Below are 24878 nucleotides of genomic sequence, written 5' to 3' on the forward strand. Positions count from 1 at the left end.
ATGTCGGGGGGGAAAAGCTGCACAAATATTCATTCCAATCCTGTTAAGATTCCATGCAGAAATTGAAAACTTGACTTAAATGTTCAGAAATTTAAAGTTGTATTGTATGGTTAAAACATTGTAATTGGACAACATGTCCAAATAGCTAGGGGTAACAGTTTGTGGGAGTATGGTATGACCTGCAATAGTCTCCTAAGCTCAGTTGTAAGAAAAACATAACAGACTACTGCAAAAAATTGCAATTTGGTACACACACATGTGCATCTTACTGGTTTGACGCGGCCTGCCACAAATTCCTCGTCTGTGCCAAACTCGACATCTCAGAATAGCACTTACACCTATCATCCTCAGTTGTTTGGTGATATATCCCAATGTGACTTCCCTTTACATCTCCCTGTAGTACCATCTTAATGCATATCCTGTCATGCTGTCCTTTCTTCTTGTGAGTGTTTTCCAAATGTTTCTTGTTTTTCCAGTTCTGTAGAGAACCTCATCATTTCTTATCTTAACCCTCGATCAGGCGCTAACCACAAATAACTTTGTCTTGTAGCAGTCCATTGTTGTTTGACAGTTATGAACCTGTGCCTATTCCTTCATTATTACTTCAGGTAACACTGTGACAGTTTATGTTGGCAAAAGCCCAAGAGAACAGCAGTAATATAAAATAAACAGTGAATAGATGAGAGAAATTTATGATCCGTGAAGAAAAAACACAGATTCGGAGCTAGCAGCACAATCCCACAGTGAGGCAGTTGTCTGTGAAGTACCATAATTAGCAATCAAATAAGCAGTTGGCTGGGATCTGATGCAGCTGCACTGTTTAATATTTCGAGTGGTTCATTACAGTGGGATAACACAGTTTTTATCTGCCAGGAAGTTTCATATCAGCACACACTCCGCTGCAGAGTGAATATTTCATTCTGGAAACATCCCCCAGGCTGTGGCTAAGCCATGTCTCCGCTATATCCTTTCTTTCAGGAGTGCTAGTTCTGCAAGGTTCGCAGGAGAGCTTCTGTAAAGTTTGGAAGGTAGGAGACGAGGTACTGGCAGAAGTAAGGCCGTGAGGATAGGGCGTGAGTTGTGCTTGGGTAGCTCAGTTGGTAGAGCACTTGCCCGCGAAAGGCAAAGGTACCGAGTTCGAGTCTCGGCCCGGCACACAGTTTTAATCTGCCAGGAGTTTTCATATCGGCGCACACTCTGCTGCAGAGTGAAAATCTCATTCTAGTTGCACATCTGTTTTTTGTATGTATCTCTGCAGCCTTAGTGCACTAACAGCTGTTCGGTGCTGGTTTTGGATAGTGCCATTTTTCCATGCACAGTTTACTTTAACCACAGCCACACACTTCAGCATTTTGGAAATGTTCTCACTCTGGCCTGTAAAACTAATAATTACACCCTTTTGGATATCAGCTAAATCACTTGTTTTCCACATAATGAGAATGACTGCACTGTTTTCCGCATTCCCCTGACACACTATATATGCCCTCCACTGCCAGTGACCGAGCGAGGTGGCGCAGTGGTTAGCACACTGGACTTGCATTCGGGAGGGCGACGGTTCTATCCCGTGTCCGGCCATCCTGATTTAGGTTTTCTGTGATTTCCCTAAATCGCTCAAGGCAAATGCCGGGACGGTTCCTTTGAAAGGGCACTGCCGACTTCCTTCACCGTCCTACTCTTATCCGATGAGACCGATGACCTCGCTGTTTGGTCTCTTCACCCAAATAATCCAATCTACTGCCAGTGCTGCCTCATGCCATCTGTGAGTGGTTATTGAACATGGCTGTGGCCACATCAATGTGAGTGGCCCATATCGGTAGCTCTTATGTGATGCAGTCATCGGTGGGTGGCTTAAGCTGGATATGGCATGTCTGAAGAAACTTGCGAGAGTGAATAATTTTTTGTATTGTGTGTGTGTGTGTGTGTGTGTGTGTGTGTGTGTGTGTGTGTGTGTGAGTAGTAGTAATAATGTGAGAATGTCTTGGTGTGTCTCCAGCGGCGGGTCTGCACCTGCTCGACTTCAGCAGCATCCAGGTGCCTCCAGAGGCTCTGGCTGCCACAGACAGCAATTCAGATGACACCAGCATGGATGACGTGGCGGGACCGGGCCCCACGTACGCCGCTGAGGAGGACCCGCGCATCATCCGTGACATGTTCCTCGCCAACCCGGATCAGCTGGCACTGCTGAAGCAGAACAACCCGCGGCTGGCCGAAGCACTGCTCTCCGGGAACCTGGGTAAGACCGCAGGCGGGCACTGATGCGGGGTGGCGAATTGTTCGAAAAACCTGGGAAAAGGTCACACACTTAGATTACTGTGGTGAGGTTCTCAGTCCTTTTCTCACAACAAACTGAAAAATTTAAAATCTCTCGTGTTGCGTTGGGCTATGGAAATTTTTGCATGTTAATTAAAAACACTCACACTCGCTAATTTTCCAGAATCTTCTTAAAACCAGTCGCAAACAGTTGTGGCATGATGACATGGAGCGTTGTAATCGATAAAAATTCCATCGTTGTTTACAAACACGAAGTCCGTGAATGGTCTCCAGCTAGCTGTACACAACCATTTCCAGTCGATGAGTGGTTCACTTGGGCCAGCGGACCCAATCTATTCCGTGCAAACACAGCTTACATCATTATGGAGCCACCATCATCTTGCACAGTGCCTTCTTGACAATGTCAGTCCGTGGCTTTTTAGGATCTGCCCCACACTCGAACCCTAACATCAGCTCTCACCAGCTGAAATCGGGACTCATCTGACGAGGCCACTGTTTTCCAGTTGTCTCATGTCCAATTGACGGGACCACGAGCCCAGGAGAGGTGCTGGTGGTGATGTCGTACTGTTAGCAAAGGCGCACGCATCAGTCGTCTGCTGCCAAAGTCTGTTAACACCAAATTTTGCTGCTCTATTCTAACGGGTATGTTCATCGTGCATCCCACATTGATTTCTGTAGTTGTTTCATTTGTACAGAAACCAGATGGCAGTTATGAGTCGAGGGACATGAAAGGGAAGCAGTGGTTGGGAAGGGAGTGAGACAGGGTTGTAGTCTCTCCCCGATGTTATTCAATCTGTATATTGAGCAAGCAGTGAAGGAAACAAAAGAAAAATTCGGAGTAGGTATTAAAATCCATGGAGAAGAAATAAAAACTTTGAGGTTCACCGATGACATAGTAATTCTGTCAGAGACTGCAAAGGACTTGGAAGAGCAGTTGAATGGAATGGATAGTATCTTGAAAGGAGAAGATGAACATCAACAAAAGCAAAACGAGGATAATGGAATGTATTCAAATTAAGTTCAGTGATGCTGAGGGAATTAGATTAGGAGATGAGACACTTAAAGTAGTAAAGGAGTTTTGATATTTGGGGAGCAAAATAACTGATGATGGTCGAAGTAGAGAGGGTATAAAATGTAGACTGGCAATGGGAAGGAAAGCGTTTCTGAAGATGAGAAAATTGTTAACATTGAGTATAGATTTAAGTGACAGGAAGTCGTTTCTGAAAGTATTTGTGTGGAGTGTAGCCTTGTATGGAAGTGAAATGTGGACGATAAATAGTTTGGACAAGAAGAGAATGGAAGCTTTTGAAATGTGATGCTACAGAAGAATGCTGAAGATTAGATGGGTAGATCACATAACTAATGAGGAAGTATTGAATAGTATTGGGGAGAAGAGAAGTTTGTGACACAACTTAACCAAAAGAAAGGATCGGTTGGTAGGACATGTTCTAAGGCATCAAGGGATCACCAATTTAGTATTGGAGGGCAGTGTGGAGGGTAAAAATCATAGAGGGAGACCAAGAGATGACTACACTAAGCAGATTCAGAAGGATGTAGGTTGCAGTAGGTACTGGGAGATGAAAAAGCTTGCACAGGATAGAGTAGCATGGAGAGCTGCATCAAACCAGTCTGAGGACTGAAGACCACAACAACAACAACAACAACAGTTGTTTCATGCAGTGTTGCTTTTCTGTTGGCACTGACAAGCCTATGCAAGTGCTGCTGCTCTCGGTCATTAAGTGAAGGCCATCAGACACTGTGTTGTCCATGGTGAGAAGTAATGCCTGAATTTTGGTATTCTTGGCACAGTCTTGACACTGCACTCAGAATATTGAATTCCCTAATGATTTCCAAACCTGGTGTACACAATACTACTGCCATTTGTATATGTGCATATTGCCATCCCATGAATTCTGTCACCTCATTGTACATTGGTGATGGTTTAGGACTTATCCAGTAAACCTCCAATTATGTAAAGAATTGAACTCCTATGTATAAAAAAAACATTTCAAACTTCTGATTCCTTTACAAAGGAATTAATGTGTTAATTCTTCGTGCACCTCCCTCAATGTTTATGACATCATATCTCCTGAACTGTGGGTCATACAATGATATAGTGTTTCAGATACATTCAGTTGTTTATGCAAAATATATTGTGAATGGAGTTGGCACTAAACAAGTAATAAAATAAAACAGCATGCCTAATTCAGCAGTTCTACTGCACAAACAGCGAAAATTTAGTAAGTGATATTTTTTTCCTTTCATCTTTCTGTAGGAGTTGTTGGGAAAGTTTCATAAAGGTTTGAAATTAAGTGTAAAGTTTGTTTCAAGTCACAAAGTGCACAAATATTCAAATATTGGATGAATGTAGCCTGGGTTTTTGTGTGCCATGAGTTAGACCTCATCAAGACATATATAAAGTTTGTAACTGTAATACTTGTCTTAATGTGTTAAACCATTAACGTAAGACTATACCTCATTGTGAGTAGAGTATGACAACATTTCAAATTTTTAAGTTTGGTCTATACTACATGAAATATTGAAAATCAAATTTTTGTTGTCCCTGGAAGCCATTAGATAGGTGACCTGCAACTAGGACCCTGCACCGTGAACTAGATTAAGTGTTTAGCAGTATACAGGGTTATTCTAAATGATGGACCCATTTTCAAAACATTTTATTCATTCAAGTACAAATCCAAAATGAACAAGCTTTATATCAATAAAAGATGAAGATTCAAAGTTTTTTCATAATGTTGGATATAAATTTGATAAATTTAATAATTTATAATTAATTAGTTTTTAATAAGTATTAAATAATTAGAAATGTGATAAATGTTACAAATGTTCAGTGTGGTCACCGTTGGTTGCACGGCAAAAATCGATGCGGTAGCCGAACTCGTCCCCCAAGCTTAAAAGCGGTATCTGCTGTTACCGAGTGCACGGCAGCAGCCATCTGGTTCCGCAGATTGTTCAGAGTGGTTGGTAGAGGCGGGACACAATCAGCTTCCTTGACATTACCCCATAAGAAATAGTTTCAGGGTGTGAGTGGCCAGAAATGCAGGGACCGGTCCTCCAGTCTCCTGCAACCAGTCGAGCACTGAAGAAGGAAGTCACTCAAAAAGCCTTGTACATCGCAATGCCAATTAGGCAGAGCTCCATCCTGTTGGAAAATGAAGTCCTGGTAATCTTCTATAACTTGAGGGAACAGCCACTGTTTCAACGTGTCCAGGTATGTGATTCCCGTTACAGTTCTTTCCACAAAGGAAAATTGTCCATAAACCTTTTTATGGGGTACGGCACAGAACATGTTGATCTTCGATGAATCTCTTTTGTGTTGCAGTGGTGAATGTGGATTTTCCAAACCCCATATGCGAACACTGTCTCCGCTGAATTTTCCACAAATGTGGAATGTCGCTTCATCGCTAAAAATTACGTGCTATAGAAATGCATCATCGTCCATCTTTGCTAATGCCCTCTCAGAACTTTCCATACAGCTGGTTGCAGTATTCAAAGTTCTCGACTGACTCTGTTGGTAGACTTACTGGGACTGCGCACAGAACTTTCTCCAATCTGTCGGACATCATCCTCTGGCACACGTGGTCGACCTGTGCTTTTTCCTTTGCACACACTCCCAGTCTGTGTAAATTGCATATACCAACCAACAGCTAATGCTTTTGCGAGTTGGTGGTTGAATACTGAATTTGGTATAAAATGCCCGTAGCAGTGCAATTAGTGACTAACTTTTCACGAACTGAAGAACACAGGAAACCTGGTGCTCCACAGTCACCATCTCACTCACAACTGACAGAGAAATGGAATGATGGCACTATTACCGCTTGAACGCTACCGGTTGCTTCTGAAACCATCATCACTCACCTGCTGCCGCCCTCCAAAAACAGTGAAACTTTCTCTTTTAATTGGTATAAAGCTTGTTCATTTTGGATTTGTACTTGAATTCATAGGAATTTTTAAAAGTGGGTCCATCATTCAGAATAACCCTGTGGATTGGCCACCCACCATTGTGTTTACATTAACACAGTTCTTGAAAATTCTACACTTTACACCATCTGCATTGGATTAGGCCCCTATAGTTGATGCACTCAGTGCTCTCGTGAATACACTGCCTGAGTGGTTTGTCTACTCTTGATTCCAACTATTTATAACTGTGTCCTTTGGCTACAGCTCGTAGCTTCATGGTTTTTTGTCAGTCACAAGGAAATGATACATTAGTTAATAATCCAAAAGAGAAAATATTATAAAGGTAAGTGGACTGATTTTAGGACTAATCATTTCATGTTCCAAATGATTTGTGTCTGTGCTTTGCCAAAACATAAGGCCTTTTTTTTTCATAACTTCTTGCGCAACAACACTTCTGCAGCTTCTCTTAGAGTTACCATTTATAATTTAATTAAAGTTTAAATTTTGACCATTTCCCTCAAGATCCAAAATGTGTGAAACTTGAAAACATCAACATGTTTAGAAAATTTCAGGCTTCAGAATTATTTGAATTGCTAAACAACTATCCCAGAACCCAGGGCACAGTACCCAAACGCATCTGCAGGTTGCCTATCTGACAGTTTGCAGGAGGCAACAAAAATTTGGTTTTCAATGTTTCGCACAACTATTGACTGAATTTAGAAATTCAAAATGCTGATGTAAACTATGCGTTAAGAGGTATACCTTGTGATAAAAGTTTAACACAATAAAGCATGTATTAAGAAACTATGTGTTCGCCTCATAGCAACACTACTAATGGCATATGTATGCCTGGACTTTGTTCATCCAGAATTTGGGAATGAGAGCACTTAAGACTTCCAGCAAACATTATACACAGTTTTAAACCTTTTTGAAATTCTTCTCTCTCCCAGAAAAGCAGTGAAAGGAAAACAGTGTATAGTTTACATTTTCGCTATTTGTGCAGTAAAACTACAGCATTAGGAATGATGTTTTAATTTATTACTTTGTTATTACTGACTCTACTTGCAACACAGTTTGCATACATTATCCACAGGTTGCAATGAATGTAGCTGCAAAATTATATCGTTGTACAACATGCAGTTCAGGAGGTATGATGATGTAAACATGTTAATGTGTAAAAAAATAATTTAGTTTAATATGAAGCACTAAGTGGCTTCCAACAAACTTCAAGCATAATTTCAAACATTTTCTTGCTTACATTCTTAACGGCAAATGTATTGTAAAATAATCAGATGCTTGAAGATGTTTTTACATTGGACTTCGGTTCTTTCAAGAATCGTGGGTTTACTAATCAAAACTGATTTTAAAAACATTACATGGCTAAAAATGGGCAGTGTCTTTAGATTGCATCTTAATTAACTATTAATAAACTTTTTAACTGTGGAAATTTAAGGTAAATAATTACATTCTCTGTATCAGGAACAATCAGTCTACAAAACGTACAAGGTTGTTGGCCTTAGGCTTTATTTGTGACACACACATTTTTGCTTAGTAGTGAATTTATATCTCTTCAAATCATGATAATTCTTGAACTAATATACCTTATGTGAAAACAGTTGCCCCTCAATGTGTTGAGTTGGAGAAATTATTTTTGTAATTCTAACAATACAAAAAATGTTAACAAATACAAAAGTTGCTAAATTTGTACAGCCTCTTTAGTAGGTATGTTGCATTTTCGAAGCGTTCTGCCAAGATAATGCAGTCTTTGCTTCACTTTCCCCACAATATTGTCTTTGTTGTCATTCCAGTGTAAGTTGTTTGTGAATGTAATTTCTAGGTATTTAGTTGAATTGAGAGCCTTTAGATTCTTATGATTTGTGGTACAACTGAAATTTAATGGCTTTCTTTTAGTATTTATGTGGATGACCTCTTACTTTTTCTTCCGTATAGTCAGTTGGCACTGTCCGCACCACACAGATCTCTTGTCCAAGCCATTTTTTTTATTGGTTTTTGTCTTCCGATGACTTCAGAACATGGTAAATAATTGTCATCTACAAATGATCTGAGAGGACTGCTCAGATTGTCTCCTAAATGATTTATGTAAATTAGGAACAGCAGAGGACCTATAACAGTCTCTTGGGAATTACCAGATATCACTTCGTTTTCCTGGATGACTTCCCATCAGCTACTATGAATTATGACCTTACTGAAAGGAAATCACAAATCCAGTTGTACAACTGAGACAATAGTCCACGGTCAAGCAATTTGATTAGAAGTCTCTCATGGGGAACAGTATCAGAACTGTTCTGAAAATCAGGAAATATGAATCGTTCCCCCCCCCCCCCCTCCCCCCCCATTAACCATGGACCTTGCCGCTGGTGGGGAGGCTTGCGTGCCTCAGCGATACAGATAGACGTACCGTAGGTGCAACCACAACGGAGGGGTATCTGTTGAGAGGCCAGACAAACGTGTGGTTCCTGAAGAGGGGCAGCAGCCTTTTCAGTAGTTGCAGGGGCAACAGTCTGGATGATTGACTGATCTGGCCTTGTAACAATAACCAAAACGGCCTTGCTGTGCTGGTACTGCGAACGGCTGAAAGCAAGGGGAAACTACAGCCGTAATTTTTCCCGAGGGCATGCAGCTTTACTGTATGATTAAATGATGATGGCATCCTCTTGGGTAAAATATTCTGGAGGTAAAATAGTCCCCCATTCTGATCTCCGGGCGGGGACTACTCAAGAGGATGTTGTTATCAGGAGAAAGAAAACTGGCGTTCTACGGGTCGGAGCGTGGAATGTCAAGATCCCTTAATCGGGCAGGTAGGTTAGAAAATTTAAAAAGGGAAATGGATAGGTTAAAGTTAGATATAGTGGGAATTAGTGAAGTTCGGTGGCAGGAGGAACAAGACTTCTGGTCAGGTGACTACAGGATTATAAACACACAATCAAACAGGGGTAATGCAGGAGTAGGTTTAATAGGGAATAGAAAAATAGGAATGCGGGTAAGCTACTACAAACAACATATTGAACGCATTATTGTGGCCAAGATAGATACGAAGCCCACACCTACTACAGTAGTAGCTCTGCAGATGACGAAGAAATGGAAGATATGTATGAAGAAATAAAAGAAATTATTCAGATAGTAAAGGGTGATAAAAATTTATTAGTCATGGGTGACTGGAATTCGGTAGTAGGAAAAGGGAGAGAAGGAAACGTAGTAGGTGAATATGGACTGGGGCAAAGAAATGAAAGAGGAAGCCGCCTGGTAGAATTTTGCACAGAGCACAACTTAATCATAGGTAACACTTGGTTCAAGAATCATAAAAGAAGGCTGTATACATGGAAGAAGCCTGGAGATACTGACAGGTTTCAGATAGATTATATAATGGTACGACAGAGATTTAGGAACCAGGTTTTAAATTGTAAGACATTTCCAGGGGCAGATGTGGACTCTGACCACAATCTCTTGGTTATGACTTGTAGATTAAAACTGAAGAAACTGCAAAAAGGTGGGAATTTAAGGAGATGGGACCTGGATAAACTAAAAGAACCAGAGGTTGTACGGAGTTTCAAGGAGAGCATAAGGGAGCAATTGACAGGAATGGGGAAAGAAATACAATAGAAGAAGAATGGGTAGCTTTGAGGGATGAAGTAGTGAAGGCAGCAGAGGATCAAGTAGGTAAAAAGACTAGGGCTAGTAGAAATCCTTGGGTAACAGAAGAAATATTGAATTTAATTGTTGAAAGGAGATAGTATAAAAATGCAGTAAATGAAGCAGGCAAAAAGGAATACAAACGTCTCAAAAATGAGATCGATAGGAAGTGCAAAATGGCTAAGCAAGGATGCCTAGAGGACAAATGTAAGGATGTAGAGGCTTATCTCACTAGAGGTAAGATAGATACTGCCTACAGGAAAATTAAAGAGACCTTTGGAGAAAAGAGGACCACTTTTATGAATATTAAGAGCTCAGATGGAAACCCAGTTGTAACCAAAGAAGGGAAAGCAGAAAGGTGGAAGGAGTATATAGAGGGTCTATACAAGGGCGATGTACTTGAGGACAATATTATGGAAATGGAAGAGGATGTAGATGAAGATGAAATTGGAGATACGATACTGTGTGAAGAGTTTGACAGAGCACTGAAAGACCTGAGTCGAAACAAGGCCCCCGGAGTCGACAACATTCCATTGGAACTACTGATGGCCTTGGGAGAACCAGTCCTTACAAAACTCTACCATCTGGTGAGCAAGATATATGAGACAGGCGAAATACCCTCAGACTTCAAGAAGAATATAATAATTCCAATCCCAAAGAAAGAAGGTGTTGACAGATGTGAAAATTACCGAACTATCAGTTTAATAAGTCACAGCTGCAAATTACTAACGCGAGTTCTTTACAGACGAATGGAAAAACTAGTAGAAGCCGACCTCGGGGAAGATCAGTTTGGATTCCGTAGAAATGTTGGAACACGTGAGGCAGTACTGACCCTACGACTTATCTTAGAAGCTAGGTTAAGGAAAGGCAAACCTACGTTTCTAGCATTTGTAGACTTAGAGAAAGCTTTTGACAATGTTAATTGGAATACTCTCTTTCAAATTCTGAAGGTGGCAAGGGTAAAATACAGGGAGCGAAAGGCTATTTACAATTTGTACAGAAATCAGATGGCAGTTATAAGAGTCGAGGGACATGAAAAGGAAGCAGTGGTGGGGAAGGGAGTGAGACAGGGCTGTAGTCTATCCCCGATGTTATTCAATCTGTATATTGAGCAAGCAGTGAAGGAAACAAAAGAAAAATTCGGAGTAGGTATTAAAATCCATGGAGAAGAAATAAAAACTTTCAGGTTTGCCGATGACATCGTAATTCTGTCAGAGACAGCAAAGGACTTGGAAGAGCAGTTGAACGGAATGGATAATGTCTTGAAAGGAGGATATAAGATGAACATCAACAAAAGCAAAACAAGGATAATGGAATGTAGTCGATTTAAGTCGGGTGATACTGAGGGTATTAGATTAGGAAATGAGACACTTAAAGTAGTAAAGGAGTTTTGCTATTTGGGGAGCAAAATAACTGATGATGGTCGAAGTAGAAAGGATATAAAATGTAGACTGGCAATGGCAAGAAAAGCGTTTCTGAAGAAGAGAAGTTTGTTAACATTGAGTAAAGATTTAAGTGTCAGGAAGTCATTTCTGAAAGTATTTGTATCGAGTGTAGCCATGTATGGAAGTGAATCATGGACGATAAATAGTTTGGACAAGAAGAGAATAGAAGCTTTCAAAATGTGGTGCTAAGAAGAATGCTGAAGATTAGATGGGTAGATCACATAACTAATGAGGAAGTATTGAATTGGATTGGGGAGAAGAGAAGTTTGTGGCACAACTTGACCAGAAGAAGGGATCGGTTGGTAGGACATGTTCTGAGGCATCTAGGGATCACCAATTTAGTATTGGAGGGCAGCGTGGAGGGTAAAAATCATAGAGGGAGACCAAGAGATGACTACACTAAGCAGATTCAGAAGGATGTAGGTTGCAGTAGGTACTGGGAGATGAAGAAGCTTGCACAGGATAGAGTAGCATGGAGAGCTGCATCAAACCAGTTTCAGGACTGAAGACCATAACAACAACATAAATCGTTTGGAGATCCCCTGTAATGGCACTCATTACAGCATGCAAATAAAGAGCTAGCTGTGCCTGACGAGAACAGTATTTTCTGATTCTGTACCTACTATGTATCAATAAACCATTTTCGGTGTCAGTGATGTGGGTCCATAATTCACCATATTACAGTTGTTTCCTTTCTTGATTATTGGTGTGACATGTACAACTTTCCAATCGTTAGATATGGATCTTTCATCCCACATTGGGTTTCACATGAGCAGTGTTTTGGTTCAATGCCTTTTTTATCATGGAAGAGATTATTCTGTTAGAGATACCTCATTATGTTTGAGCTCAGAATATATTGAAGATTCTATAACAAATTGATGTCAAGAGTATTCGAAAGTAGCTTGTGGATCACTTCTACTACCATTTTTGTAAACGGGTGTGACCCGTATACCTTCTTTTGACTACTAGGCACAGTTTTTTGTTTGACAAATCTATGGTTGATTATGGCTAGAAGAAGCTAACTTAGCCACAAATTCAGTATAGAGCCTGATAGAGATTCTGTCAGGTGCCCTGGAGCTTTGTTCTGTTTTAACTGTTTCAGCAGCGCCTTTGTGGCATTCTCCTGTTAAAACCAGTGGATGCATCCTGGCTTATCGTACTGATAAGTTCCCTGGGAAGTTGTCTTTGAATGTGACTCAGTTTTGCAAGCACTGAAGTGCCATCACGTACCCCCTCAACCCATGCAGTTTCATTTTGTTTTCTCCTTGCTTTCTGAGTGAATCACTTTTTTGTCAGGTAGTGCGTAAATAAATGTGGGTCGACATTTGAAGCAGCAAATATTGTAGTCAGTATCGAATATTCAGGCTTGTGTCCAGTCTTAATAATTTTGGTGTAGATTCATATTTGTTGACTTTCTCTCTGGCTCGTACTTGAAGTCAGCAATGAACATAGTATAAAGAGCATTTGATTTGGAATCTGATGCACTTTTGCTATCAGTCTTCCTGCATTCGGGAGGACGACAGTTCAAACCTGCATCTGGCCATCCTGATTGAGGTTTTCCATGATTTCCCCAAATCACTTCAGGCAAGTGCCGGGACGGTTCCTCTGAAAGGGCACGTCTGACTTCCTTCCCCATCCTTCCGTAACCTGCCGGGACCGATGACCTCGCTGTTTGGTCCTCCCCCCCAAATAAACCAACCAGCCAACCAACCAAAGTGTACTGATACTACAGCCAATGACAAGTTCTAAGATTTTCCATGTCGTACATGAGGTTAATGGACAATAATGTGGATTAGAATGGTGAAGAATGACACTGACAATGGAACTTTCAGGGGTGGCAAGAGGTTAGTAATTACAGGATTATCAATATAGTTCTGTATCGTAGCTGAGCTCGGAAAATCACTGGTAGCTTATGCTGATGCTAATTAAAAATTTGATTTGTGTAAATGATAAACTAGGGAGGAAAAACTTGCTTTCCCATGCAGCTAAGTTGATTCAGGAAAATTTGGAATTTAAAGCTGAAAGGAGCATTTTTCAATGAAGCAAAGTCACCACTCTGGATGGTGTCAAGTTTACATTGTATTCTGTTTGTGAGTAGAAATACTGTAAGAAACGTCCACAGGTAAAAATATTTTCTGGTCCTTCAGTAATATTAACACAAATAGTAAAATAACCAGTAAACACCCGATTCTATAAAGAACTGTTCCTTCTGGTATAAAACAGCTTCAGGCATCAGATTACTGTACAAATGAGTTAATGTTTCAAATATGTGATGTTAAGCATGTAAGTGATAAAAAGTTTAGAAAAGTTTGAAATTTTGAAATTATGTTTTCAAGTTTGTCACCAAGTGCTCTTATTCCCAAATAGAGGATGAATAAAGTCCGGTTGTGCATCATCAGTTACACTGGCTCAAGACACACACAGTTTTTAACTATAATACTCATCTTATTGTGTTAAACTTTTATTGTAAGATTATACCTGTTAATGAGTATATTATGAAAGCATTTTAAATCTTTATATTTGGTCAATAATTGCACAAAACATTAAAACTGGCAGAAGTAAAGCTGTGAGGACGGGGCGTGAGTCGTGCTTGGGTAGCTCAGTTGGTAGAGCACTTGCCCGTGAAAGGCAAAGGTCCCCGAGTTCAAGTCTCAGTCCGGCACACAGTTTAAATCTGCCAGGAAGTTTCATATCAGCGCACACTCTGCTGTAGAGTGAAAATTTCATTCTAGAAACATTAAAATCATTTTTTGTTGCCCCTGGAAGCCTTTAGAGAGGCAATATGTAACAGATACTTGCTTCCGGGACATTCTCTAAGTGATACAGGCCACTACAAGAGTTCAGACACATTACGAAATAAATTGGAAGTCATTACAAACATATGTGTAATTTAGAAGCGCGTATTACAAGGCTCCACCTGTTTAAATTATTTTACAGTCAAGGTAGTTGGATAGTAAAGGTGGAACAAAAATTTAAAATTTTTTTTTTCACCTGTCTGATGAATAGTTTAACTCTGCACTGGAAAATGTTTACTTTTAGTCATTTGAATAGTTGAAAGGCAGTATTTCTGACCCCTGCTACCCAATTTTTGAATGCTCGCACTCCTCTTGCCAACTTTATTGGATTTCACCACATTTCTGTACTTCACAAGCACTACCATTGGATTGTGTGATACCACTGTTGGCAGTGTTGGGTGTCTAATATTTTTGCTTAGAGGCAACAGTAGTTCTGTGTGTGTCCTTTGTTTAGTCATATATGCTGCTGAATAAAGAAGATAAAGAAGTATCAAAAACATATAAGCAAGTATGATGTGAGGGCTATTTACATAGTTGTTCTGTAAATTATACAGTTATAAAGATGGAATGGAAGTTAAAGCCATTTTCAGACTTTTTTAAGGTCTGAGGCATTGTGCATCTACATCTACATAAATAATCTGCAAGTAGTGTGTTCCTTGCGGCACTGCTAGCTCTTTTGCCTTTCTTGTCCTTCTTCTCATAGAGTGAGGAAAAAGACTGTCTATATGCTCCCGTAGCAGCCCCCATTTCTGTTGTTTTGTCTCTGCTGTCCTTACATTAGGTGTATGTTAGTGGCAGTACAGTCATTCTGCAGTCTGTTTCAAATACCAGTTCTGTAATCCTTCTCAGTAGTGTTTTGCAAAAAGAATGTCATCTACCTGCCAGGGATTCTCATTAGAGTTCACAGACCACGTGTGTAATGCTCGCTCGTTGATCAAATCTACTGGTTACAAATCTGGCAGCGCATCTCGGAACTAACTCGACTTGGAGGGGATCCCAAAACTTAAGTAGTGTTCCAGAAAGGGTCAAACAAATGTTCTGTATGCAGACTCGATTCACGAGCTACACTTTCCTAGTTTTCTCCCAATAAACTGGTGTGAACCATTTGCTTGCCTGTTACCGACCTTATGTGCTCGTCCCATATCAGGTCATTTTGAAACTTTGTACCTAGGTATTTAATTGATGTTATGTGTCACAATTCCTGCTGTGTGTCAAGCAACACGCCACTAATACAGTATTTGAACATTATAGGAATGTGTTTCTTACTTGTCTGCATTAACTTACAAGGGATTTACAAAAATATGGAAACACCAAAAACAAGGCACAATACAACACATTAACCTGCCTAGCAAACTGTTCGAAATCACTGGTATTCAAAAATCATTCCAGTCATCTCTGAATGAACAGATACAAGTATTGTATGATTTTCAAAGGTCTTTTATACCATCCGTGCTGTAAAATAGTTGAGAGTTCAGGTAACTATAATAGAGGTGGATAGCAATTTCGCAGCCTTCTCTCGAAAGCAGATCACAAAGGCTCAATAGCATTGTGGTCTGGTGATGACGACAGCCAGGGGAGATGAGGAAGACCATCCCCATTCTTACAGAAACCTATCCTGGATGATGCAAGCATTGTGAACAGCGGCCTTGTCATCTTGGAACACATCACCACCATTGGGGGACAAATGTAGTACCCGTACCATGAAATGGATCTGATCAGCCAAAATGATCACGTAATCCTTGGCAGTATCTGTCCACCTCACTTCACTTAAGCCCATTATGTTCACTTCACATTTGTCCATTTCTCTCTTCATATTTTCCAGTTTTTCTGCTCTTTGAAGTGTTCTCATGTTCCATGTCCCAACCTTGAAATTAAAATGTTTACCTCTTTTGATGACACCACCTGAAATACTCATCACTCGGAGATCCTAAAGGTGTAGTAGTTTATCTCTGGAATATTTTACTCCAGGAAACGCCATCATTGTCCTCCATCTTCCAGCACATAGGAAATATAATAATGTGGTAGTCTTTCCATTTCCTTTCCAGTATCATGGCCAAAGAACCAGACTATGATTGGTTGCGCCCATGGGTCTTCGATCTTGATCCATCTGAAGCATCAATTCGATACTGGTGCCTGCTTCTGCCCGGTACCAGAGGAAGTATAGGATTGGAAAAAGAAAGACCCCTAGCCCTCGAAATCTAATAGCGTCAGGGTTGGAAAAAACAAGAGTTGGCCGAGGATGGCCAGACAGGAAAGATAAAAGCGAGAAGCCGGGCATAAGTAAATGGAAGCAATGCCAGGACTCAGCTCAGGGCCCCGTGGTTGCCAGCCATGTACTCACTAGGTGCCTGTCCCCTGGAGGAATTATTTCCTTACAGTGTTGTATGAAAATAGCTGAGTTAACTTACAACACAATTACAACCAATGTTTTCCTTCATATGTGTTCTACCATGTACACAGCTAACAAACAAGAAATGGTTAAAAGGTATTTCGTCTAATATTAAATGTCACAGATTTTCTGTATAAAGATTACTTAATTGTCAATTGACAATATTGATGATACTTTGCGCTACTTTTATCCATTTTTAAACATTGCAGCTGTAACCTGTCTGTCACCTATCTGAAATCAGAAAAGGTAGTTCCTCTGCTGTCATCTGCTTGCGTAAATTCTCATACGTGAAATCAGAAGAAAAACAAGATAGCATCAGTATATGCTCTTAGCAGCCTATTCCCTACTTTAACAGTTGTTATCCTACCTCCGGTAACAAATCTCTGATGTGCATTTTTTTTACAATCGAGCAACACATATATAGATCAATAAGAAATTGCTAAAAATACAAAATAGACACAACAAAGGTGAAATGAATGGTGCTATACCGGCTGAGTGCATGCATGAGCTTGTACGAATGTGCGTGTGCATGCACATGTGCACTATTTATTTTTATTGTATGGTGATGATGGATTCTGTACCATTGTGAAATTGTCCCTGGATGAATAAATAAATGACTGCCTTTTCTCTTGCTGGCAGACAGGTTTGCAGGCGTGCTTCGGGAGCAGGTGGAGATACGTGCAGAGCGTGAGCGGCAGCGCATCCGTATGATGAATGCGCACCCCTTTGACTTGGAGGCACAGCGCCTCATCGCTGAGGAGATCCGTCGGAAGAACATAGAGGCCAACCTGGAGGCAGCCATCGAGTACAACCCAGAGATCTTCGGCACCGTCACCATGCTTTATATCAACTGCCGGGTTAACGGCTACCCTGTGAAAGCTTTCATCGACTCAGGTGCGGTATGAGGTCCCTTCGTGTGAACTTGCATTGTGGGGAAAGTGAGTACTGCAGGTGGCTGCACCAAAATGGTGCGTGAAAAAATTTGCCTACATTTTATGAATAGAAATCCATCAGCTGTGTATATATTTCAGTGTTTAGGATTCTATATCTCAATTGTTAAAAATGGATCTCTCATCACTGTATTGTCTGTTAGGATGTCTTTTTCTCAGAAATGGGTAGAGGTATCAAGTTGAAATTTGTCAGGTATTAGTATACAGTACCTCAATGGTGTAAAAATTTAAGCTTTTAAATCAATGAAATAAAAAAGATATGGCCGTATGTCACATATTACAATACTTGCACCAAGAGAGGTTATGGAATTGAACCTCGGACCACATATTTTTAGGTCTTCAGTGTAACCTTACCTTCATCTTTCTTGGGAGTACCCAGAAACAACATGTTGTTGGGATTCAACGTTAAACTTTCCCTGTTGGGTGATAGCATAGGCACACGCAAGTCGTTAAAATGGCATCCAATAGAAAGACTTGCACTGGGGCATTGCACTTCATGGGGTTGTTGCTTTAGTATCATCATCATCATCATCTATACAGCATGAATCAGGAGGAAAAGGACATGCTTTGAGGAGTGATAGTATTTTATATGGACATATGCCCTATTCCAAGTGGTTTCCGACAAAGAACACATTTAACATACGTTATTATTTATTTTTTGTATTTTTCAGTACATTGTCATTGTTTACAACATACCACAGTTGTGTAGAGGAATTTGAGATGAACAATTTGATATAGGATGCTTGTGGTCTATCAAGTCAAAACTACCTAAGATACAGTGGATGCTTGTAATGTGATATATTTAGTATTCTCTCATTCTTTTTGTGCAAACTATTATCCATAGAGAAAGAATGAATAGGGCCTTTTGTGTAGGAAATTTAATGTAGTTTTATTTTGTACTGCTACATAGTTTCGCTTCAGGGCCTAGTGTTAGTTATTCTAGAAAAACATGCAAAACTGACATTGAAGGTGTTCTGTCTCGGAAACCATTTGGATTAGAGCCATATGTCTATTTAAAGCTCAATACTGTCATCCTCATAATATGTACCTTTCCTCCTGACCCACCTCGTACCGTATTTACTTGACTCTAAGTCGCACTTTTTTTCTGGTTTGTGTAATCCAAAAAAACCGCCTGCGGCTTAGAATCGAGTGCAAAACAAGCGGAAGTTCTGACAAATGTTGGTAGGTGCTGCCACAACTAACTTCTGCATCGAATATATGTAGCACTACACAGGCATGCTTTGTAGGCACAAAGATAAATACTGGTGCAAAAACCTCTGCGTCAGTAAATAAATTTATAAAAAAAAAGATGGAAGACGGGCTTTTTTCTCCGCCCCGAGTTTTGACCACTGCATTTTCATACATTGTCCAACGAAGTAAATACAAATTCCGTATTGTTCATCTTTGAATGTAGCAGAATTTCAATATACTACGAAATTCCGACTGGCAAGACTGTTACGGATGTTTATCAGTATGGCCATCTTACGTTCTGAATTTTTTCCTACCTGTGAGAAGAGATGGTTGCTAATAGGAACATGACGAAATATGAATCACAAAGAATAATACGAATATAAAAATTTTACCATGTATTCTTTCGTGTTTGCTGCTATCTCATTTAAATCCTGTCTGCCTAATAAACTACAAAACTAGTGAGAGACAATAGCAAACGCTGAAGAATATACATATCGTGTCATGTTTATATTCGTATTATTGTTATGCCTAATAGTCATACAGTCAGAAATGAAGCACGGCAACTGACTAGATTTTGAAATCCAGGATGACTCTAATTTCTGTGCAGAATTTGATGTACTAAAGAAGCGGCCGCAAAGATTTCCAAATGGAGAAAATTTTTTGCCTAACTCTCATTCAGAACATACAGTCTATTATTTGGTTCTTGTTGATCATTATCAAAGAAAGCAGCTGTGTAAGTAACAACAAATAGCAGTCTCTTGCCATTGTTTCGCTAATGAGACGATTATTCTTTTTTTTTTAAATTGTAAGTGGCGGTAGCGCGTGCAAAAGCAAGCCATGCCGCGAGCGGTGACAGGTTGTAAACACGCACTATCAGAATGCGACAAACAATGCCTGACACAGTACAGTAATGCATTTTCAGCTTAGAGTGATGTAAACACCTATAACAAAGAGAACGGCACTTATCAGATCAAAGCAAAATAAGCAATCAATTCAAAATAGACGAAGCACATGAAAAAGAAAGCGTACCCTTATAAATACGGGCGGAGCACCTGACGCGTAGCAATGGCTACCTGGTAAAGTTTAACTGCTAAGCTTAAGACTCGGAACAAACTACTATAGCTCTATCGTCATGCATTCGACCTAAATTGTGTGTCGTATTACAATGGACCAACTTTGTTTTGATTTGGAGGTGCAGCCTAGAACTTTTTTCTCCCCTTGAATTTTGAGTCTCAAATTTCACGTGTGGCTTAGATTTGGGGATTCCCCCCCCCCCCCCCTCCTCCCCCCTCCTCTTGATTTCGAGTCTCATTTATCAGGTGCGGCTTAGATCCGAGTAAATACGGTATACATCATTAAGTTTTACGTAACAATTCTCATGTTCACTCATACCATAGACAAGTGCTGTTTGGTGAGGCAGCTTACCTCAAATGATAGTCCATTGCTGTTAGGTGACATAAATACAAGTAGACCTGCCACATAAAAATTCAAATTAATTTCTACAAATTTTCTAGTAATAAGCATACAGGGCCATTGTATGCTAAAGTTCCCACATGACCATCATGGATTTTAGTGCCATTTTATCTGAGTAGTCACACATGTTCCCAATGCACATTGGTATAGTATATTTTTTTCCATTTTAATAGTAGCAGAGATATAGTCATTTGGTTGACCCCACAGCACAACTATCAACTGGGCACCCATGAGTTTTTGTCAGCTTTAAGACATTAACCTTCTGGCAATATTTTCTTGAAAGAAACAAAACTAGGCCATATTGTACAACTTTTTGCACTAACTAAAACAAAATTAAAAAACATTCCTGAACGATTTGGGTATGGATAAGTTTCAGCAAAACTGAAAAAAATAAAAGAAGAAAAACCTTGAAAAATGTGCAGTTGAGCTTCTTATGTCTCTGGAAGTAATTGCTGGATACACTTGAAGTCTTGCACATAATGAATTACCAATAAAGGGACTTGGAATACAAAAATTTCATTGTATTACTGCTTTCCAATTGTTTTGAGAGCAAAATTGATGATTTTTCTAAAAATGCCAAAAATAGCTATTTTTGCCCCACTTTTATAAAAAAATGTTTTCTGCAAATTCTTTTAAACCTTTTTCACTAGAAATACTGTGGTCTAAACCACCTAAAAAACTATATCTAGTTTTGCAATGTGAGTATATAAGACACTAAAAAGCAGTGAGAAGATAGAGGTGCATTGAAGATGTTCCCGTATTCTGCCGGTACTCAAATTAAATCTGAAACCTTTTATTATGTTTTACAATTTTTTAGTACTCTATGTTGAAGCTAATGTCAAAAGTCCTGATGGCTAGGAAATGAGGTTGATTCAGAAAAATTGCAAGTGAGTAGATTGGATTTTTTTTAGCCGTACAAATTTTCTTATAAAAAATGAAATAGTGTAAGGAATCCAGTAAAAAGAATAGTTCTCATTTTTGTGGCTCTAATGTTTGGGGCTCAGGTAATTACATTTGAAAAGTGTAAATTTTTTTTTCTTTCCTTTTTTGTTCCTGTCAGTGATGTCATCCGGCCAGCAGATAGTTTTCCTCATGACATGTTACAGCATAAATGAACTCTGTAATAAAAAAAATAAAAAATAAATAAAAAAAAAATTCAAGTAGCTTGAAGTATACATAAGCTTAGCATCCTGAAAGAGAACTCTTCTAGCTTTGGCATCTGACACTTAATAGAAATGTGTTACCAGCTTGGAGTCTTGTGTAAAGAAATGCTTACTCGCTTTGGGTGACGCTGTTGAAGAAACTCACCCATGGCTGCTGTTGCACAGTTATTGTGTATGGCCCCTGTGGCTTTAAAAGGAACCAGCAGTGGTTAAGCCACCATGGACGATACTGACACATTTATGCAGTTCTTCATATGTACACTAATATTCCACATTAACCACAGAGTATGCTATATCTTAAACCAAAATTAAGCTAGTTCATCAGTAACATTAGACAATAAAAAGATGTACTAATAATTGTCTTTAACATGAATCCATTCAAAAAAAAAAAAAAAAAAAAAAAAAGTCAGGAAGGCTTGCAGTGAACTTCACCTCTTATGCAACAATTTTACTTCCATGATCTCCACTGCGTTGGTAATGCACAGTTAATTTGTGAATTTTATAACCAATGGATTCTGTAGTTGTAGCATAACAACAGACTGAAAAGTGTCACAATGAGTAGTGACAAAAGAAACCCCTCTTTATGTAGTTCTTAGAGTTATTCCTACTTGATTTCATTTCCTAGTCATCAAGAAGTGACTATATTGCCTTCCTGAGAGAGTCCTGAAGAATTGTAGAACATAATAAAAGATGTCAGATTTTAGTACCACCAGAATATGGGCTCATTTTAAATGCACCTCCACCTTCTCATTGTTTTTTAGGGTATCTTATGCTCTCATTGCAAATCCAGCATAGTTTTTAAGTAGATTAGAGCATGATATTTCTAATAAAAATGTTTTAAAAGAGTTTGCAGAAGACTTTTTTGTAAAGAAAAAAATCATTGACATTGCCCCCCAGTTTGTACCCATTGGAAAGCAATGGGAGTATGTTTATATTGGTAAATTATTACGTGCAAGGTTTCAGGTGTATTCAGCAATTACTTCTGAGATATAAAAAGCTAAACTTCATTATTTTTTTTAGGTGTGTATTTTTTTTGGCTGACTTTGCTTCAAATTATCCAAATGCAAATCACTCAGATAGCCACAACAAAAAGACTGACACAAATATAGCTTTCAGCCAGTAACACCTTCATTAGAAATAAGACACAGACACACACATTCATATTCACGCTAACACTACTAGCACACACGTCTACAGTCTCAGATATATATGTCCATGTAAGCATTACTTGCAAAACGGATGACAAAACAACCCACAAGCAGCTTTATATTCTTAATTGCTAAACTAGTGTACATTTTAATGATAGTGATCATCATTCATCATCTAAGTAGATCTAGGATTACAATGTTAGATCACACTATGTACTACTACTATTAGTTGACAACTGTAAGAAAAGTCTTGCACTACTCATTACTGAATCTGTCAGTGGCTTGGAAAGGAGTTTAGGATCCTGCCACTAGAGCAATGTATCCATATGGCGAATCTGCACGAGTAGTATTTATCTGAGACTCATTATGCATGAACACACACAAGTGCGCAGCCAGTGGATCCCTCGCTTGGCGTCACACGACCGTCTCTCACAGAGTGCTGGGCAAATTGCCATGTGGCTAAGGCTTCAGTTTGCTGCAAAAATTGCACTGACATTGAGACATAACTTGGAGAGAACAAATTAAGAGTTAAGAAGACTTGTATTGAAGAGTTTGTCATGAGATATAAATGCAACTTCATTTGTAATTAAGAGAAAAGCTTTGCTCCAGCTACACATGAGTAAATCAAGCAGGTGAAGTAATAAGACTCATCACAGTTGATAATAGGCACTGCAATGAACAGAAAGATAAAGGAAGCATAAAGTGTAGTGCTAAACATAGATGATCATTATTTGAATAAACTTCTATGTGGGTAATTATTCAAATAAGTAAATTATTCAAACAAATTTATTCACAAATACATTATTGGTAACTTAAATAACAAATAACGTGGAATGCTACAGTATTTCTTTTTTAATTCTTGTATCAAATTTTGTGGCTAATGTTTGGTCACTTAGCTCAGTGCAGTTTCTGTTTGATAAATAACTCATGAGCACTGTGCTGTTCTTGTTTGTACCTGGCATAGACTGTGAACTGGCTGAAATTTGTGGTGTTTCAGAAGTTGCAACTCCTATGTACAAATATTTAGTTGGAATAGCAAAACATTTTCAGGCTTTCAGCTTTATATAAATGTTTTGTTATTGCTACTGTCAAATCTGAAGACACAGATGAAGCATCTGTTTAATAGTAATTGTCACAGAAAAAAATTGAAAAGGTGTTTTAGTTTTAAAATGCATATGCAAGCATGTGGACTTTCTATTTAAATTTCTTTCATAGCAAATTTCAATCTAAAGAAACACACAACATTCAGGACCAAACAAAATTTAGTGTTCATAGTGGAATGCAGTGTGATAAAATTGAAACCTGTAGAGATATGTAGTCACACATTACACTCACTGGAGCCGTATGCTCAGATCCATGTTCTGATTTACCTGCAGGAGAATCCTTCATAACAATGCAATCTGAAAAAGTGATATGATAAATATTTGCATCAGCTTGTCTCCAAAAAAACATAGAATTACTACTATTTTCATACGGGTTGTAATCTGAATTGTTATCAGTATTTCATTTTCATCATCTGTAGGCTTGGCAAGGACTTAACAGAATATTTTCTCTGAACGTTTCTCCTCTTCACTGCGCACTCTCAGCACAAAATTACACAAAAGCGTGCAGAGCACGTGAACAGACTCAGTTAGTGCCTACGAAAGAAGAGATGTAACAAAGATTTCAAAAATGACTAATTTTTATCACTTCTACTCTTGGGCGATCACAGCAAATACTAAGAAGCCTGCAGACCTGACATGTTTTCAGAAGGCTTAAATATACATTTGACACTGTGGAAAATCAGCATAATTGGTGTGACATAATGTAATGTCCAACACAGATTCGCATTTACCGCAAGTGCCGTAATATTCAGCCAGCTGCAGACTAAGTATTAATGGATTGTACATAAATATGCCTCAGTGCTCAGTGGATTAATCCACAAAGAAACGATGACAAACAGATGGATATAACGACAAAAAAAATGGGGAGTGGTAAGTTCTAAACCACAAAGCTAAAAGTTTTGCATTCAGATTTTCGTTGGTCCTACAGTTTTTTTCTATTTGTTATCACTTCTTTCATCTCTAACAATGAGAAAAATACCGAGTTAAGTTGCACCTTATTTCAGAGTAAATGTTGAACTGTGGGATCCCTTCTAACTGGATGTACAGGTCAGTTTGGAGGTGGGAGAAAGTCAAGGTCACATGGGAGTTCAAACCAACTTTCAGGCGGAGCACAGCTTTACTTGCTTTACAGTGTAACAAATCCCACTAAAAATAGTTCTTAGGCAGATGGGCCAGCCTTAGCAGTTACGCTCCTGACACAGCACAATTCGGCTGACTCTGCACTTGTCAATTCTTTCCTCCCTCTCTCTGCTTAGATGCAGGAGTGCTCTACCTAAATAGCCAAAAATGAGAATGTAGCCAGTAGAAACTGTTATTCAGCAACATGTACCATGTGGTTATAATTAAAGTGTAGCTGCTCACAGAGGTCCAGGGTGGACTG

At 39.2% G+C, this 24878-nt stretch overlaps 1 protein-coding gene across 3 annotated transcripts in view; it reads left to right on the plus strand.

Moving 5' to 3' along the window:
• Window positions 1–24878, plus strand: part of LOC126295148 (protein DDI1 homolog 2-like) — a 127197-nt gene that overhangs the window by 21086 nt on the left and 81233 nt on the right. For all 3 annotated transcript variants that reach the window (XM_049987436.1, XM_049987435.1, XM_049987437.1), the window contains exons 2-3: window positions 1994–2233; window positions 17109–17363. In XM_049987436.1, coding sequence (XP_049843393.1) covers window positions 1994–2233; window positions 17109–17363 — 495 coding nt within the window. The remainder of the gene's footprint in view (window positions 1–1993; window positions 2234–17108; window positions 17364–24878) is intronic.

This window comes from Schistocerca gregaria, chromosome 11 (assembly GCF_023897955.1).
Source record: "Schistocerca gregaria isolate iqSchGreg1 chromosome 11, iqSchGreg1.2, whole genome shotgun sequence".
Lineage (NCBI taxonomy): Eukaryota > Metazoa > Arthropoda > Insecta > Orthoptera > Acrididae > Schistocerca > Schistocerca gregaria.